This window comes from Hetaerina americana, unplaced genomic scaffold (genome assembly GCF_022747635.1).
Source record: "Hetaerina americana unplaced genomic scaffold, ioHetAmer1.1.p SCAF_1, whole genome shotgun sequence".
In the NCBI taxonomy this organism is placed as follows: Eukaryota; Metazoa; Arthropoda; class Insecta; order Odonata; family Calopterygidae; genus Hetaerina; species Hetaerina americana.
Genome location: NW_027286069.1, coordinates 104,640,453 through 104,658,975, shown reverse-complemented (window position 1 = coordinate 104,658,975; position 18,523 = coordinate 104,640,453). Strand labels below are relative to the sequence as shown.

The 18,523-nt window shown below is 32.9% G+C and overlaps 1 protein-coding gene across 3 annotated transcripts in view; it reads left to right on the top strand.

Moving 5' to 3' along the window:
- Positions 1–17,922, top strand: part of rhea (Talin_middle and talin-RS domain-containing protein rhea) — a 235,809-nt gene extending 217,887 nt beyond the window's left edge. For all 3 annotated transcript variants that reach the window (XM_071594377.1, XM_071594376.1, XM_071594371.1), the window contains 8 exons: positions 7,068–7,184; positions 8,063–8,248; positions 8,526–8,739; positions 10,597–10,733; positions 11,421–11,546; positions 12,349–12,594; positions 14,155–14,456; positions 15,470–17,922. In XM_071594377.1, coding sequence (XP_071450478.1) covers positions 7,068–7,184; positions 8,063–8,248; positions 8,526–8,739; positions 10,597–10,733; positions 11,421–11,546; positions 12,349–12,594; positions 14,155–14,456; positions 15,470–16,019 — 1,878 coding nt within the window. In that variant the 3' untranslated portion in view covers positions 16,020–17,922. The remainder of the gene's footprint in view (positions 1–7,067; positions 7,185–8,062; positions 8,249–8,525; positions 8,740–10,596; positions 10,734–11,420; positions 11,547–12,348; positions 12,595–14,154; positions 14,457–15,469) is intronic.
- The last annotated feature ends 601 nt before the right edge of the window (positions 17,923–18,523 follow it).

The window sequence follows — 18,523 nt, the reverse complement described above, 5'->3', positions numbered from 1 at the left end:
TTGCATGACTTGTAATGACTGAGTGAGGATGTTCTTTTGAAAAATTAGTTGGCATGAGAAGTTAATGCTAAAGTTACGATGAAGGAATTTCTGAAGTTTGTCAAGTACAATACCCATCTGATTGTATTTGAGTAAACTTGTTTCCTCTTGCTCTTTACATTTAGAGATCTTCTTTGTTTAATACAATTTGGTAAAGGCTACCCAACCATGAAGGTTCATAAGCTCTGACATAGCCATTATATCGTCAAATCTGTTAACATTTTATAAGATTATATTCTTGTTTCCTGTGTTTTATGTTTGTTCTGTTATATGCAGCAATTAAAAGTTGGTTTATCTAACTTACTTATTCTGACCACAACCAATCCATCATCATCATAACTCATTTGATGTAAGAAATAAATTGTTTCTTCTTGCAGTCTGTTTTTAACGCGAAAAAGGTCATGCTAGACGTAATGGATGCATATTGATGCATGCAATTAAACATGCTCATAGGATAATTAATTAAATTTTGTGGAAAAATCTTTTCTCTGAGTAGTTAGTCAATTGGTGAGACACTTCTTAGCAAGTTGATATCCTGATTTTATCTTTATCTGTTGACATACATTTGGTTAGTGTTATGCCAGTTGCCAGGCTTTCATGCTATTGTGACTATTGTCACAATAGTGCCATATGTTATCGTTAAAATACTGGAAAACAAGGAATTCTCTTGTAATGGAAATCACAAATTTCAAGAAGGCAATATTTTCTTCATTCAACATCATCTTCAGACAGTTTTTCGATGGTCCCTAATGACTATAATGTATATCTACATATCACTTGAACTTTCATATTTGGGAATTTATTATTTCCTTTTTCATTTCTTCATACTTTCCACTCAAATTCATGCTATCCAAAAAATATTTTCTCTTCCTTCTTCCTCCCCTCTTACGAAACAATGTTAATACAGATTATCTGGATTATTACTATAGCACATCTAGAACCTATGTAAGTTGCTGGAAAAAAAATTTCATGAAGTTTACTATGCTTAAATAGTGTATTGAATTTTGAATGCTCTTTGAATGATTTTTTACTAACAGTCTTTGTTTGAGAGAATAGTTGTATTTGTAGTTATAGTAAAATAAAGATACTGGTATGTGATCAAATTAAATCAAATCACACCCCATAGGTGCCAATATTTTCTGCCAGGAGCACCAGTAGTCTCAGTATATGCTAATTTTCCCCTAAAATCCCAACTGTGTTTTTGTGGACTAGGGGTCAAATGAAAGCTATTTTTTCATGAAAACTGTGAAAGATGGAAAGTTTGAATCATCTAATTTTTGGCCTGGATGAGGAGTAGTTGTAAAAGCGCTTAAATGGTAAAGCTCCCTAAACTATTGCAAATATTAAATGAAGAGTATTGGAAAATTGAATTTCCCCATTCACTTCCATCAGTTCATCAAAAAAATACCATCTTTTTTGTCTTCTTTATCATATGTTACTTCATTAGTCATTGTTAAAAATTTGATAAATGAGCTTTTCTCATTAGTATTTTTTCAGAAAGTAGGTATATTACTTGCACTCCTACTATTAAAATTGTTCTCTTTTCGAACTAATTGTACCTATGATTTTGTTTCTTCGCAGTAGACTATAATTTATTTCAGGAATAAGCTTTTACCTTCCATCTCCATATAATTCTTCTTAGTTTCCCAGGGTGTTGCTGTGTTTTCTTGTTGCAGTGATAATTTTAAAACATTTTTGAAACTGCATGTTATGTTATATTATTCTTGCCTTTGGCAGTTTTCTTTTACACTTATTGCCCAACCTTTCATGAACAGGTAAAATTACACAAATTCTAAAATATGAACTAAAAGAAAGAAAGCATTTATAGGTATTTTGCTATTTTTAAATTCATAGTTGACTGTTTTTTAACATTCCTAAGAAACATAAGAATGCATGTGTAGCTTTCAAGTGGCATAACATTTGTTAAGTGCAGTTATTGTAAGTTGTGCTTGAGGGCCATCAATAGGGGGCCCTTTTTAATCACTTTGCTTAAGTAGTATGAAAGTTAGTACCAGCAATTATGCCACCACATTATGTAAGTTAGATGTCACATCAATTAAGTGTTTTTTGTGAGCTGAAATGTGAATTACTACATGGAATATTAATTAGGCCTGGATATTGTCTTCACTCTTATTTTAAACATAAACTGATATTTTTCTGGTGGCAGTACTTATATGGCAAACATTAGTCTTTGTACTTCTGCTTGGTAACATTCATTTATGTGCAACAATGAACACTGTTATCTCACATTTTGAAGTGATATTTTCTCATCATGACTTCAAGTATATGTGCATATTTTTAATAAGTTTTCATAATGATTGATTGCTTTCTCGCCAAAAAAGGTGAATCAAAAGAATACAAAGAAGCATGAAGGTAAAGCCTAAGGCTTTGATTAATTATGTGTGTGTCCCAACTAAATCTGCTAAATTCCAACCTAAATTTGAGTTTATCATATGGTGTGAGAGGAGAAATGTTTTAGAAAAGCCCAAAATTCCCATTTATTGAGGAATTATTGTTAAATAATGCTGAAGATTGATTTTCTAAGGATATTTCCATCTGCTTTGCATGCTATTAAAAGTGATATTGTGTAACTAGGTGAAAAAAGGTGTACTACCACACTGACATGTGAAATGTATAGGCTTTGAAAAACCATATGTGTACTTCTTATGTGAGAATTCACTGAAACCTCCTTAAAAAATTTAATTCAAACTCCCAAATGACTTTTTGCATCCATTAAAAATGAAGATGTCCCTTTAGACCGTGCTTTTGATTACTACAGAGGTTGAAAGTCAGCTCGATTTCAGTGAGCCCTTCATCTCTGTTCTTTGCATTGCCCCCCCCAGGTGGTGCTGGAGTCTGTATCTGACACTGAGCCACCTGATTGGTTTGTGTCGGACCAGGAAGAAGAACTTATTCGACTGCTTAGCATCGAGAATCTAAACCAATCTGAGCCAAACAACCCTTCACCAAGTGATATTCCTCTGCTTGTTACCTAAAGTCCCAATAACTTGTGTTTTAGGTTATTTCTCTACTTATGGGAAGAGGTTGCAATGTGACAACTTATGAATCTAAAATGTCTGCTTTTTTTCATCCTTTCAAGTTTACTCACTAAGGTGTATATGGTTTTTGCATTTATTGCCCATTGAGGTTAAGAGAATAGGATGCCAAACATATCACTATTTTAAGAGCTCAAAAATATTGTTGCCAAGGCCTGTAGAAATTAAATTTCAGGTTTCTAGGTCTCTTATTCGTATTGTATGTATTTAAATTTTCCTTGTAGCAGTGCTTTTACTTTGCAATGAAGTTAGTTGCAAATTTCCGCTTAATGGCTTCAGCCAAATCACCACCATTTTGTAGAGAACACATTTATGTATGTATTTTATATTATGCTTGTAATCTGTACTTGCTGAATTCAAGCAGAATCTCATGCACTTGGTGCATTTGATTCATTGATCAGTGGTTCAGTTACATTTCATATCACAAATTAACAAGTTTTCTAAGTATATTAGTTACCTATATTTATTGCAATGACCAAATGGAATTGTTTTATTAGGCAAGAAAGTAATGAATAATTAAAATTTTGCCAAAATTGGGGCTGTGAAATGTTTTATATAAATTCGTAATTTGCCAGAAGTACTCATGACTTTTCATTTAGCACATACTTGATGTTTTACCATTGCACTCATAAATGCTGTTTATTAGAATGGTTACTTAGTTTTCATATAGTGTCAGAAGCATAGTAGCTTATAGTGAAATTCTTTCCTATTGTTTTTTATTTTTAATTCTGTAAAATGAAGCATAATTTTTGATGAAATTAAGCAAAGACTTGTAATAAAAGGTCGAATCAAATTGCCCAGTTCAGTATTATTCCACCCTGCCTACTCAGTTCAAATTATTATTTTTTTTTTAATCAGCTGAATCATTTTCTTTAAAATTTCCATCATAAATATGCCCATGGTAAATCAACATCATTGGACTCTGGTATGTATATTTTCATTTAGGTAGTTGTGTGTTATCTCTTTACTAAATATTTGCATGGAGTGAGCAGATGAAGCCCAGAGTTCCCTTTTCCCTCAACAGTATTTTAACATTTTTTAAGAATAATTTCTTAAGCCATCACTCAATGTAGAAACGTAATCATTGTGTAACAGAATGACTGTCTGCAGAGGATTCACTGTGGTATGTGTAGAGCATTATGTGTTTTGTCTCCACCCTGCTATTTGTGAATGTGTAATCCTGCTCTAATGTCTTTTAATTTGTGTCATTTCGTAGCTGGTCCTTTGCTGTATAACTGGGTATTTTGAAGCTGTATGCTACTGAGCTTTCTTTCTCCCTCACAGTCAGTTGCTTTGATGTAATTTCTTACGTTTGCTTTATAGGGCTTGCTCTTCTTATATGTCAGAGCCTTAAGTCTTTTAATGAAAGATTTCATGTTAGAAGAATATGATTCTTATTTTTGTTGGGCAATATGTTACTCTTCAATTGTTAATCATTAACAACTCTTTTATTATAGTATTATGTAGATACTTTGAATTTATTCTCATGACAGCTGCTGTGTGTGATACACTTAGATTATTATTGCCATTCTTTTCACCCACTCTGCTTTCACTAATTCCATGCTACAAATAGTTTATATTGCTAGTTATTTCAATTGTTTGATGGGTGTATTTACAAAATACAAATTGGCTTTCTTCGAGGGGATGTGTGAAAACAATCAATTAAAACTTTTTATAATGGCTGAATTTATTATTTTCCAAATATTGAATTAATCTTTCGGTTATCATATGGGCTATATACACCTTATACTTTCAGTTATTTCATTTAGCATATTTTACCAAGTGCATTTGAGTTGTCACATTCAGTAAAAGTTGCTCAGATTGAGCTCCAAATATTTTTAGGAATCCATTTTAATATTATGAGTAGGTTAAATATTCAGTAATGCATATCCATTTGACATTTACATTTTTAACTGGAATTATTTTCACCTTATTACGTAGTGTTGATTGAAAAGTTATTCTTGACTGTTAACTGCTATATAAGTGAAGAATACTGATTTCCCAATTGTAATGCTAGTAACTGCAAAATGATGAGTCATTATGCCTTGAATTTCAATGAGCCTGGGCTTGAAGATTAATTTGCACTTAGGCATGGAGCACTAAATATAGACAACTGGTGGCAATTTCCATTTTAGAAATCATATTTGGGAATAATTAGGCCTGCCACATTGCAAATAAAATTTAAATCCTCTATCCATATTTTGCTGGTTAGCTGCTACTAATGATAGCCACATGTTTTTCCAGTAATTTATTATTTTGGTAATAATGTTGTTGCATGCAGAGTGAATTATACCCACAGGCACTCAAAAAACATTGTATTGAAATCAAATGACAGCAGCAGTAAGGTTACAGCTCAGTTTTTGTGATGCAATAGCGAGCGTAATCCCTTTATATATGTAGTAGAAAGGAGTTAAAGGCAAAACTCATCTTCATTGAAGAAATTATTCCATCATTTTGTTGACAGTTTTAAAACATGCTACATCACTCAAACATATGTCTATATTGAAAACATTTCAGGTTTAAAGATTGATTTTCACTCTCATGTGTTTAAATAATTAGGCCAAAATGGAATATTAAGTTGCACTTTTCCTGATCACAGTTTTTAAATGATGTCTCACCAATTCAGTCAATAGGTGCTACTTTCAGGTAGAGCCCAGAGGTGAAAAGCATACATATCATTGTCCTTTCAATCCAAAGAAGTAAAGAAAGAAAAGGAGTCTTTGCATCCACTTACGACTCCCAAATACATCATCCATCAGAGAGACGGTGGTATTATTTGCCCTCACACCAAAATTCTGCTTTCCAATCATGTAAAATGTAACCAAAATTAAACTCACCAGAGTTATATATCCTGACCACCCATAATTACTAACTGCATAGAAGTTCTACCTCTGCAGCACCTTCAGGGAATTTAGGTATGACACATCATGACAGGCATATGTTGTTATTGCTGTATATACTCTTTGCCTCCAGCTTTCTGGTATTCCCTGAGTCTAAACATTTCAGGTGCATTCATACATTTGCAGTTATTATTACACTCACATATAGGCAAAATATTCATGTGGTCAAATTAATGAAGCTCTTGCATTACTCTTATAATTCCTAGCTATTACATTTAAATTTTTAAGAGATTCATTTGAGTCATGGCTGAGAAGGTTAACAATTTTGTCCTGATCATAGAGAGTAAGCATAGCTTTTCATATTTAATTGTGCAATAAAAATATCTGGGAAGTCCATAAAATATTCTTATGGTTTGTATCCCATTAGTAGGCTTTTATGTTTAATTGTAGGTTCCAAGTCTGTGGAAAGTTTTGAATACTTTTCTTTACTGAAGTTCTTATATGGACTTACTTAATAAATTCTAACTCAGCCAATCAAATCAACTTGTCTTTTTTCTTTTCAGTGGGATTTAGCTTGATTCAAACTTAATTCTTTTCTGACTTAATTCGAGCAATCATAGGGAAAAAATGCATGAGCATTTCAGTTCATTGTAAAGCTATTTATTTTTGCCTTAAACAAATTTAATGCCATCATCAATGCATATTGGTCCAAGCTAATGCTATTTAAATTATGTTATAAGGTATTTTAATAGGTCTATGTTTTGTTTTCAAAATCAGATTGTTTATGTTCATTGCTTTGGGTGTTTAAGGTTAGCATGTTTCTTCTTTTGGGTTTATGAGTTACAAAAATACTCAAAAGCATCTAAAACTTCATGTATTCGATCCCTTGTTACATAAAATCATGAAAACCGTGAATTATGAAATGCTTTGCTATCATGTTCATGTTCACTCACTGTACATCTTGAATGCATGTAAAAATTTTCATCTTCATTGTCCTCAATTTTTACCTGTGTATGTTTCATGTAAAAATGATTTCATAACAACTATTAACCCTTAGAATGTATTCTTTAAATAAAATATCCTGGCTTTTTATGTTGTTCAAAGTTAATAGTAGTTGTGTTTCATGTTTCAGGTAATGGTAACCAATGTGACATCCTTATTGAAAACGGTGAAAGCTGTCGAAGATGAGCATACAAGAGGAACAAGGGCTTTGGAGTCAACTGTTGAAGCAATTGCACAAGAAATCAGAGTAAGTTTGGGATTAGATATCAAAATTAAAATTTTTGGTAATCATAAAAAAGCTGTCCTTAATTTAGTCCTGGATACAAAAAAAACATGCTTAAATATTTGGTGTTAAACTCTAAAAAAATACTCATTTTTTGTGCATGTGAAGAATTCAGTCCAGACAATAAGTACATCATACACTCACATTTGTAAGTCATCATCCATGATATTACTGATTTAATAATATTTATGGTAATATTAATCATCCTAGGGTTGGCCTTCAGGAGAGGGAAGCAGGAAAAAGGAAGAATGATTTTATTTTTTTTTATAGTGATTAGACTTGAGTATCTGAATCAACAGATGATTAGTTGGTCTCCATAAATTTCAAACTTTTTATTTTCTCAGACCAACATTAAAATTTGAAATGTATTCAAAAATTAGAGAATGGGTTTTGAGAAGCAGAAATGGCTGATATAATCTGAAACTAGCATAAACCTCTTTTGCAAATCTTGATCATGGAGTAGCCCCATATTTCTTTGTAAATTCTCTAAAATAGTTGTTCTCAGCAATATTCTTCCTTTTGGTTCTTTTAGAAAAACCTACCTTTAATTGAGCGCTAAAATGTTTGTTCAACTTGAAATACTAGTATGGAAATTTAAAAAAATTCATTTACCCTGCTAATGTACATTGTCCATAACTGCATAAGTCAAAAATCATTAGAGAAATTCTAAGTCCCCTACTCCATCTGCTTACGGCTCCCTGAAAGGGTTCGAATGTGCTGTTCAATTTGGGAAACAGCTAAGTTGAAAACCTTTTTAAAATTTTTACAAATGTTTGAGTGACAGGTTTGCAATTGATTCTTTTGTGATTTTTCTTAAGAGTTGCTTGTCATAATTATTCCAGGCATTAAATTCAGGAGAACAGCCCAGAATGAGATATTCGCCTGAGGACTTGGTGCGGTCTACCAAACCTATTACTCTTGCAACTGCCAAGGCGGTTGCTGCAGGAAACAGCTGTCGGCAAGAGGATATCATTGTTGCTGCCAATATGGGTCGCAAGGCTATATCAGATATGCTTACATATTGTAAGGTAAGGTTAACTGAAAATTTTCATTGTTACTATCATATAGGTATTATATTTTAAGTAAATAGTTATACATTACAGTTAATTGTTTAATTTCATTGCATGTGTCAACAAAAATTTTCTGCTTACACATCTCTGATATTAATGTTCTTAACTCTACCTTATAATCTTAGTGTTCTCGTTAAATTAATCGATTTCTTAATCTGATAAATGAATAATTTTGACTAAAAATTGTGTTGCATATGATTGACTGCATTTCATGTAATTGTGTATGATTTTTCAGGGAACTGCCTATTCAGCGGAGACAGTGGAGTTGCGTGATCGTACTCTAGCTGCCGGTGATTCTGTTGCCACACATTACAGAGAGTTACTACAGGCAGTTCTTATAGTAATTGCCAGAGGAGGGACAGCAGAAGCTCGTCAAGCACTACCACCCATATCTCGACAAATAGCTCAATCTGTCACAGAGCTAGTTACAGTAGCTGAGTTACTTAAAGGTTAGTATGAAAATATGTATTTTTCTTTCATGGAATCATCACTTTTCTTGATTAAATAATTATTAATATGCGACATGCTAGAAAAATAAAAATGTGCCGGGTAAAAGTGTGAAGCCAAGAAATCGCAAAGAATTATTAAGTCTTTTGCTCTTGGGTACATCGACATCTGTGGCTCCTGGTTATTGAGAAAGTCATTTCAGTCTTTTATGTCTGTATTTTAGTTGAAGAGATTACGAAGAGTAGACCATAGTCTTGGAGGCAAAATTGGAGGAACAGTGTTCATTAGGTGGTTAAAATTATTGACCCTCTAGCTGTTAAAAAGAATAAAATTAATGAATATGCGTACAACTTTGAAGTAAACAATACTAGAATAATTTAGATAAGCATCACTATGAGTTGATTATAATGCAAAATACTGAAGGACTACCATTTAGAGTTAATCATGTTAGTGCTCACCAATAGAATAATTTATTTAGAATTCCTCATAATTTTCTGAAAAGTCTGGCCGATTTCTTGGGTTCTGACTTTAGTCATCCTGTTTCGAATGTAACTCTCTTAGAGTTGATCACTGTTCCTGGCATTATGCTCTGCCCTTTCGAAAACGTTTTTATCACTTTTCAGTCACCATCATATAATTAACCATAAGCACTGTGTGTTGTGTATTTCAGTTTCTAATCAGATGAGTGACAGTTCACACCAGTGCTAAAATTGTCAAAGAAGACACATCAATATTTATACTCTTATCAGAATTCATGCAGTTGAGCATTAAAATCCATTAACAAATGATTGGTAAATCTCAGTTAAGTTAATAGCTACACACAATTGTGTGCAAACTGCGGATTGGCTAAAGTAATTTAAACAATATTCATCCAAAGTGATAGAAACTTCTTTTAAATATAATGAAAAAGAATAAAAATTGCTATTCCTTACACATTACATGGACCTCAGAAATTTATCATTTTTTTCAGAGGTTCATATTTAAATCATTGGGTTATTTGTTCATTTATAATTCCAAAAAACGTTGGCTTATATTCTGGCAGATGTGGATTATTTATAACATTGGCTTGTAGCATGCATAGTTATATGTTGTATATTGCATGTGTGTCACAATTCATTCATTTACACATGAATAAGAGTGGTATTGGACGTGAGGTGAATCATTGAGGGCAGTATGATATGGTTGGAAGTTTATTTCTGGTAAATAAGATATAAAAGTACAAATGTTTGTAATTAAGAGGATAAAATCTGAGTCTTCTCAAATGGAGAGTTCCCGACCTCATATGGCGAGTAGTATATGAATTATAATTTCCCTGATGAAATGTTTTATTTGGGTCAGAAAGTAGTCCCCTATGTTTCTTGGGCCTACTTTGGCATATAGGATTGAATAAATGAATTGTTTGATATGTTGTAGCTGTGGTCGACCTTCCACATTGCAAAAACAGTATTAGCTGGTAGAAAGTAGATTTTCTCAGTATATTAAGATCTTTGAATAAATAATTTTGTCAAACCATTAAGAAAATTTTTTGCACTCCAGTAGGTATAGGATAGGATAGCCATTATTTTTACATGAATGGACTATTTTAATTATTTTCAAAATTTTGGAAAGCTACCATTGATCAGAAGCAAAGGAGGAAAGTGCTTAATACTAAGGTTCCATGAGATCTTTTATAATCTGTGTCCCATTAGAAATTCCATTTGTTTTTCTTGATAATGGATTCTTTTTATTTCTGTTTATGTCAATACTGTTGCAAATATGTACTGACTTTTGAAATAGTGAATATTTCTACTTTATTTCCTAAAAAGTTGATTTACCTTGAATAATGTTTCTAGAACTAATCACTATGTGTTTTTTTATAGGAACTGATTGGGTGGATCCAGATGACCCTACTGTAATTGCTGAGAATGAACTGCATGGAGCTGCAGCCTCAATTGATGCTGCTGCCAAAAAACTTGCCAGTCTCAGACCCAGGAAAACGTCATCATCATCTATAAAGGTATCACTTTTAGAACATATTGGGTTCTAAAAATATCATAATCTTCTTGAACTTATTTAGTGATGGAGAAAGAAGGATTTGAAGAAGACAATAGTGTGCCTTGGAGAAGATTTAATGCTTTTTTCTCTGAGATATGTTTGATATTCTTGGTTGTGTATTTAACATCAACCAGGAATCAAACATATTATTAGAGCGAAAAGCCTTTCCTCACTGAATGCATCATAATCCTTTAGCAGTTTCTATTTTCCTAATTTTTCAATTTAAATTTGATTTAGGGAAAATGAATGCAATGTCATCATGACAGTTTTTATTTCATTTTAAAGGCAGTCCTTGCAATGAAATTTTCTATCCACAAGTTATTTTTGTTAATTCTAAAAGAAAGATCTATGCATCGTTTGTGTTAAACTGATATGAGAATACCCTTTTTCATCTCAAAATAGAGGCTAATACATAAAATACATTTGTTGACCGTGGATAATTCAGGGGAAGCATAGAAAAATATTTTTTTTGTTAAAAATATGCAATTTCTTGTTAACACTTCTGTACCAATATCTTGAATGTTTTCCATTTTCGAATTGTGTCACATTTCTCTAAGCAATCATTTTTTATGCAACTCTTTCTTGAATTTCATGTGTGAGTTTAATTTTTTCACTTGTAATATTTTCACTTGTCTTATTTTCATTTCAGGAAGCAGATGAAAACATGAATTTCGATGAAATGATTTTGGAAGCTGCAAAATCCATTGCTGCTGCCACATCTGCTCTTGTTAAAGCAGCCTCAGCAGCGCAAAGAGAATTAATCGATATTGGAAAGGTATTAATGGAGATAATTCTTTTAGCTAATGTAGTTTTCTAACAGAAGCTGACTTATAAATATACATACTATTGATTATCTTTTTTGCTAAATACCCATATTGTTCTCTCTTCCTAGCTCCTCCAAATCTTAATAAAATTAAAATCATAAAGATAATTAAATGCTTTGAAGCTTTGATATACTTTTAAAAAGTACAAAATTGTAATACCTTTGCTTTCTTGAAACATTTTTGTATCATCTGTAATTTCCCATTATCATTTCCCTTGAATTCATTACTAACCCTGAGAATTCCATATTCTCCTTAAACGTGAGCTAATACTTAGTTTTACTCTGCGACAAATAAGTCAATACTAGCTGCAATCGCTGCAATTGTTATCAGTATTAAATGCCTAGTATGAATTCATGTCAGCAATTCTTTGTCAATATTTGTCCTTAGCATGTCATTCGTTTTTTCCTAGCTACATGATTCGTTTAGATTTCTGACAGTATGTTGTGCTATTCACTTGAAGAAGTTTCTGTGTTCTTGTTGGCATTTGTAATCGTGAAAGTAATCTCATAGGGAAGGGATTTTCTGGTTCAACATTCTTTAGCAGTCCAAGTTTTTTCTAGTGTAACTATTTTTTGCCCCATGTAGTCCAAATTTATATGAATTCACTGAAGATGTAATATATGATTCATTGACCTCATTCATTTGTTTCTAATTTTGGACATGTGAAAAACTGTTTTTGTAGAATTTGTATTTAATAATTTAGAAGTTGTGTGTATTACCTTTGAGTTAACAGTTTAATTGTCCAATGCATAGGTAAGCCGAAGGCCTCGCTCCAGTTCAGATGATGGACAGTGGTCAGAAGGTTTGGTGTCAGCAGCAAGGCTTGTGGCTGCCGCTACCCACAGTTTGGTTGAATCAGCAAATGCCTTGGTTCAAGGACTGTCATCGGAGGAAAAACTGATATCATCTGCCAAGCAGGTTGCCTCATCTACTGCTCAGCTGCTTGTCGCATGTAAAGTCAAGGCTGACCCAGATGCTCCATCAACAAAGAGACTTCAGGTGAGTTATTTTTTGTGCCATTAATTCTTTTTTTTTGGCTTGGAATTACCGCTAGTACTCGAGTAAGAATTGTAAAAAAATGAGCCAGGTTTAATGCCCATTTAGATAGAGTTGTCGTTTCCATGTAGCTTTGCAAAGAGAAATAACTTCATGGTTTGATGGAAGATGATTTAAAAAAAGTTCAGATGCCTTGAATGTGTGGGTGTCATTAGATGAATTGTTAAATGGGTGATAATTTTAAATGTATTCTTGTGGTAATATTATCGATAGGCTCCTTGGTATTTGCTACATACTGATGTAAATTTTGATATTTATGTATTTTTTTTATTTTTGGGATCAAAATTATAGATTTATTTATCTTATTTCATTTGTGGAATCAACCTATGTCATAATAAATAAATTGCCTCAGTTGTTAACCAAAAAATAGTTTTTTCCATTCACCACAAAGCAAATTTTCCTGTTTATGCTGGTAAAATGGTATAGTTGGAGGTCATTGATCACATTCAATAAAGTGAGTGGACACAAGAATACTGAAAAAATTGTAAATGTTTTCATGGGGAAAATATTCTTCTATAAACAATTGCTTTTGTGGGCTTATGTTAGTTCACCAAAATAATGATAAGAACTGGAAAATAAATATTCTGCTCTATGTGGATGAGACCACATCACCAGGATCTATGCAATGTTGTTGAAGGGAATGATTTGAAGGAAATATTTATATCTCCCCTCCTGCTATAACTTTGTCTGCTATCCTTAGCTAGGTGTAAAATATTAAGGAGCTTTTTTGGAATATTTCCATTATATTTTCTAGATACACTTCAGAATTTAAAAGATCATTAGCTTCACAGCAATGAAAATGCATATCCCCATTTGGGAGTTCATGATGCATTAATGCATTTACATAGTCCAGACACCACCACTCAATCAAACTGAAAACTTGTAGGTAACTCACTGAAAATGTTTTTTCTTAGCCATGGGCCATGTAATCAATCCAATATATCATTTTGATAAATTTTCCAATTTTATTAATTTAATTGTTGCATTTTCATAATAGTAGGCGTATTAATGTTGCTCTGGGAAAAATATTTGTTGTGTTATTAGGCCATCTTTCTTTTAGGCATATATTATTTATACTGCATAAGAATGAAACATTAATAAAATATCATTGGGAGACTTTTAGTCGTTACCGTTATTTAAAAATATAATTTTATTTTCATACTATTTCTCAATTTTATAAATTTTTTGGACCCAAAATCCACAAATGTCCATCATCTCGCTGTGTACATGGAAATACATAATTTTTACATTTAATGTTTTGTCAATGTAGGAGGCTTGTGTTTTGGCGCATACTGTAAAACTGAAAATGTATCCTTCAAAGCAAACTTTCATGAGAAATTAATTGAATAGGAAATAATCTTTCAAATATGTCAATAGCTACTTCATACTTTTCATTCCATTGGAAAGATTACGAATATGTTTTATTTTTTTAAATATTTGTTTTGCCACTGAATCAAAGACAATAGTTTTGAATCCTTCTCATGATCATTTCCGAACTTATAGGCTGCCGGAAATGCAGTTAAGCGTGCAACAGACAACCTTGTTAGAGCTGCACAACAAGCCCTTCAGCAAGAAGAAGAGCGCAGTCTGGTGCTGAACCGAAGAATGGTTGGAGGAATTGCACAAGAAATAAATGCAAGGTCAGAAGTTTTGAGGATAGAGCGGCAGTTAGAAGAAGCGAGAGGAAAACTCACAGCCATAAGGCAGGCAAAGTACCGCCTCAAAGGGCCAGGTGATGGAGGGGCTACTTCTTCAGACACGGAAAATGAAGCAGGCTATGGTAGTGGATATGAATCTTTTACAAGGTCAGTAAAAAGGAGAAGTTGCGTCAATTGCAATTAGTAGTTACTTAATTTTCTCCAGATATAGTAATGTGAACAAAAAAAATTTTCTGGTGTACCCTTGTTTATTTTTAGATAGTCAATGTATAAAAAATTTATTTTGAACCTATGATAGCATTTCCACTCATAATTTTCTTTTGCTTTTACCACATTAGAAGAAATGGAATGCCTAAAGAGGATCTCTCTCACACCTCTCCCACCCTCTCTCAACCTGCCCTTCCATCCTTCACCTTGGTCTATGTTTATGTATATACAAAGTTCCTGCCCCTTCATACCCCCAAATACTCTTTTTTGCTCTATTTAAAATTTCTTCTACAACCAGTCATTAGCTCAGAGCATAGAAATGTACTGATGTTGCAAGACATAATGCAAATTTCATTTTTATTTACAAAATGAATGCATACAATCATATTATAGATAAAATAATTTTCTTTAAAGACTAAAAATGTGGAAGCAAAGTAGAAATATTTTGTTGCTGGTATGGGTAAAAAATAAGTCAACCTTTGGGTTGTTAAATGAACTTATTTATAAATGTATTGGTGAAATAAGCTCCATGCATGGTAGCTAGTTGATAATGTTCTTGCTGGCTAAACTGAAGATTGCTACGGCAGTATTGCATATCAACTCAGTAATAGTCATTTTTTGTAACAAGAGAACTTCTTTGATGGAGTTTACAGTTTTATATGACCCGTCATTTTAGTCCCCAAAAATCCCAGCTTACAATAATTTTTGTTATTGAGTGAAGTATAATGATTTGGAAAAGCACATCTTCTTCTAGAATATTTGAGTTCCTTCCAACATGCATATCCATTTAAACTGTGATTATTATTGGTAATATAACTAAATATTGATAACTTTTGGTTGGGCACAAGCTACCAAATGGTACAGTGGAAATTTCCTTGCCTCTCCCAACAAAATACAACCCTACATCCTTTAAAGTAATTAATTATGAATAAAATGTGACTCTTACGTTTCAGGTATGAAGCAAGGTCATTTGATTCCAGTATACAGTCCAGCCCAGGAAATATTCATAACCAGCAACAGTCAATGCTGAATTCATCATTCACTAATGGGGTCGCAACCCAGTCTCCTCTGGGTGCAGCGAAATCTAATGGGCCTGCCCTGTCTGGAATTTCACCAATGCAGTCAGATCGTCAATATTTCTCAACAGAGCGGAAGCTTTCATCGCAGAGTCAGCACAGAAAAGTTTCATCTTCTTCCTTCTCGTCCAAAGCGGGGGGGCCCCCTTCCCCTTCTTCATCTCCCCCACCTCCCCCTCCTCCCCCATCACTCGCAAACCTAATTGATCATTCATCTGCCGCAAACTCATTCAGCTCTTCTAATGTCGTCTCTCATGATTATAATTCAATGTCTCAACTCCCTCCACCCCCCCAGGCTTTGGCCACAACCCTCTACGGAGATACAAATATCGAAAGGATTATGCATCAGTCAAGTCAAAGGATTGAGCGAACTGTAACAATGTCATCATCGTCGGCATCCAAATCTTTCCACATGGAGAAGAGCTAGAAAAAGGTGCATACTCAGTCAAAAAATATTATTTTCGTGCTTCTTAAAGATGTACAGTGCACTGGTACTTTTAAATTGCCAAAAAATCTTTGTTGTTGGATTTTATTACCTTGGGCGAGTGTCTATTTATACAAGCATGGAAAGTTTTGCTGTAATTATTTTATTCTATGTTTTTTCTTGTGTGCTTTCTTATACACATTTTTATTATTTCAAAAATTAAAGTGATTTTCCCAATTTTTGGTCAGCAGTGCAGAATTTGAATTGTTATTTGATTTGCTCCCTTTATACATTAATTTTTAAATAATTCAGCCATTCAAAAATATTTTTTTTGGCTTTATGTTTGCTTGTGTTGCTTCTAAAAATATTTAACATGCATTTCTTACAAATTACCACCTTTTGGGTGTGGAAGAAATCCTTTAAATTGTGTGTAGATGTGGAAAGTGTGAATCATCTCTTCAAATCAATGCCCAAGACATTGTAATAAATTCTCAGCAGTATTGCATTAAACTGTTGATCCACGTCCTGTTACAGAGGTACGCACAATTTTTAATCATGTGATTAAACATACTCGAGGAGTAATTGGTTTTGGCAATCAAAAAAATGTCCAGTTTTTTCCCTGAGGAGCAATTAGAGAGGCCTGTAAAGAGTAATCCCAAGGTAACTGTACTCCAGTTGCATAGCAAATTAATTCTGGTGAAGTTTCATGCCAATAGCAATACATCAGGAGAAAGGATTATGAACTTTGTCAATGATAACATGCGTCATTGTAAATGATTTTGCCAATGCTTCATTGTTTGCATTTTCATTGTCCCTATCTTTATTAAGTGTCATGTAAATTTTGTTTGCTGTTTTAGTGTGCTCTTGCAGTGTTATCTAGTTTATGAATTTATGTATATTTTAGGAGTGGTTGAAAGAACATGTGCTTGCCATTATAAGAATATTATTATTACTCTAGGGTAACAGTTTGGTGCTATTGTGTATATTTTTATAGTAACACTATACCAGTTTGTTAGTGTAATACCAGTTTTCTGGTGAATGGGACCGAGTCGGTAATTTCATTTTATACTTGTAATATTTCCCAAAACTTTTCAGTTCCGCTGTGCTGAATATTATTGTCAAGTATGAAAAGGATCATTGTTACATTGCATTCAATTTTTAAATATTCTTTTTCATTTTAAATGTTGCTATTCAAATGGATAAATCAAAAGGTGGAATGTTATAATATTTTGTTATCTTTTTGTGTTAATTGTTTAGCAATTCATTAACTTATCAAGTAGGTAACTTTTAAGCTTTATTTTGAGAATAATCAAATCTACCATATCAATTTAAATTTAAGTGATATAATTTATCTCACCATGCTATTGTTTTACTTTTAGTGCACCAAAAAATAAGTCATTCACTTGTGCACAGATCCAGATATTAATTTTTGCTGGTTTCATTTTGTATTATGAAATATGAGTTCAGCATACAACATCCTGTATGAAATATGAAACTCCTCAACATTGTACCATTTATATATCATAGGATTGGATAACTTTGTTATACAATTGAAATTATTTTATCAATTGTTATAAAAACTAGTACAAAAATGTTCTGGCTTGAAATAGCAAGCCAGCTGATGTCCTCAGCTTCATATTCACCAATAATGATGTTATATTAGAATTTAACCTAGCCCCAAGTGCCTTTTTCAACAATGATTACATGTGAAGCTAAGATTTCAATTCCAGTAAGAGTTAACATTTGTTGAATTGATAATAAAAAAATCTTATGGGGGTTGCAGTTCATTAATATAAAAATGAGTTGGCATATCTTTTTGCATGAAGGGAACTGTGTGAAAATCTGAGTAGCTCCATGGAAATGTAATCATTTTAATGTCTTTTCAAATAAAATGAAAATTAAAGCAATTAAATGTCATAATTTTTTGTCATCCCAAAGTAATCACTTGATATCATGTGGTGTCAAGAGTCCCATTTTGGCATTTTCAAAGGTGGAGCAAGCTTCAGTAAGTTAAAATTCATTTGAATTAAAATTGGTATTGTATTTTTCCACTACTCTTCTTATTGCTAAAGTACTACACATTATGATGCTCAATGCATCATATGCAGGTACGAGGGCGGTTCAATATGTACCCGTGTTTGACGACAAAGGGCGTTCGTGAAGGAAGATTGCGTTATCATCATGTGTTGCCATCTATCAAACGACGGTGAAACAAATTTCAGCCTGATTTAAAGGTTAGTTTGGATTTTGCAGCCATTCGAGTAAGACATGTTTCGCGATTTTTGCTAAGATGGAAAAAGAGTGGTATCATTCGGTAATTTGCTTTTTGTTTTTGGATGGGAAGAAATGCGAGGAGATAAAAGCAAATTTGGATGCTGTTTATGGGGGCACTTTGCCATCTATGACCACAGTTAGATATTGGTTCAACGAATTTAAATGTGGGCGAACATCTGTTTTTGATGAGGAGCGACCAAGACGCTCGGCAGACGTGGTTACCAAGGAAATCA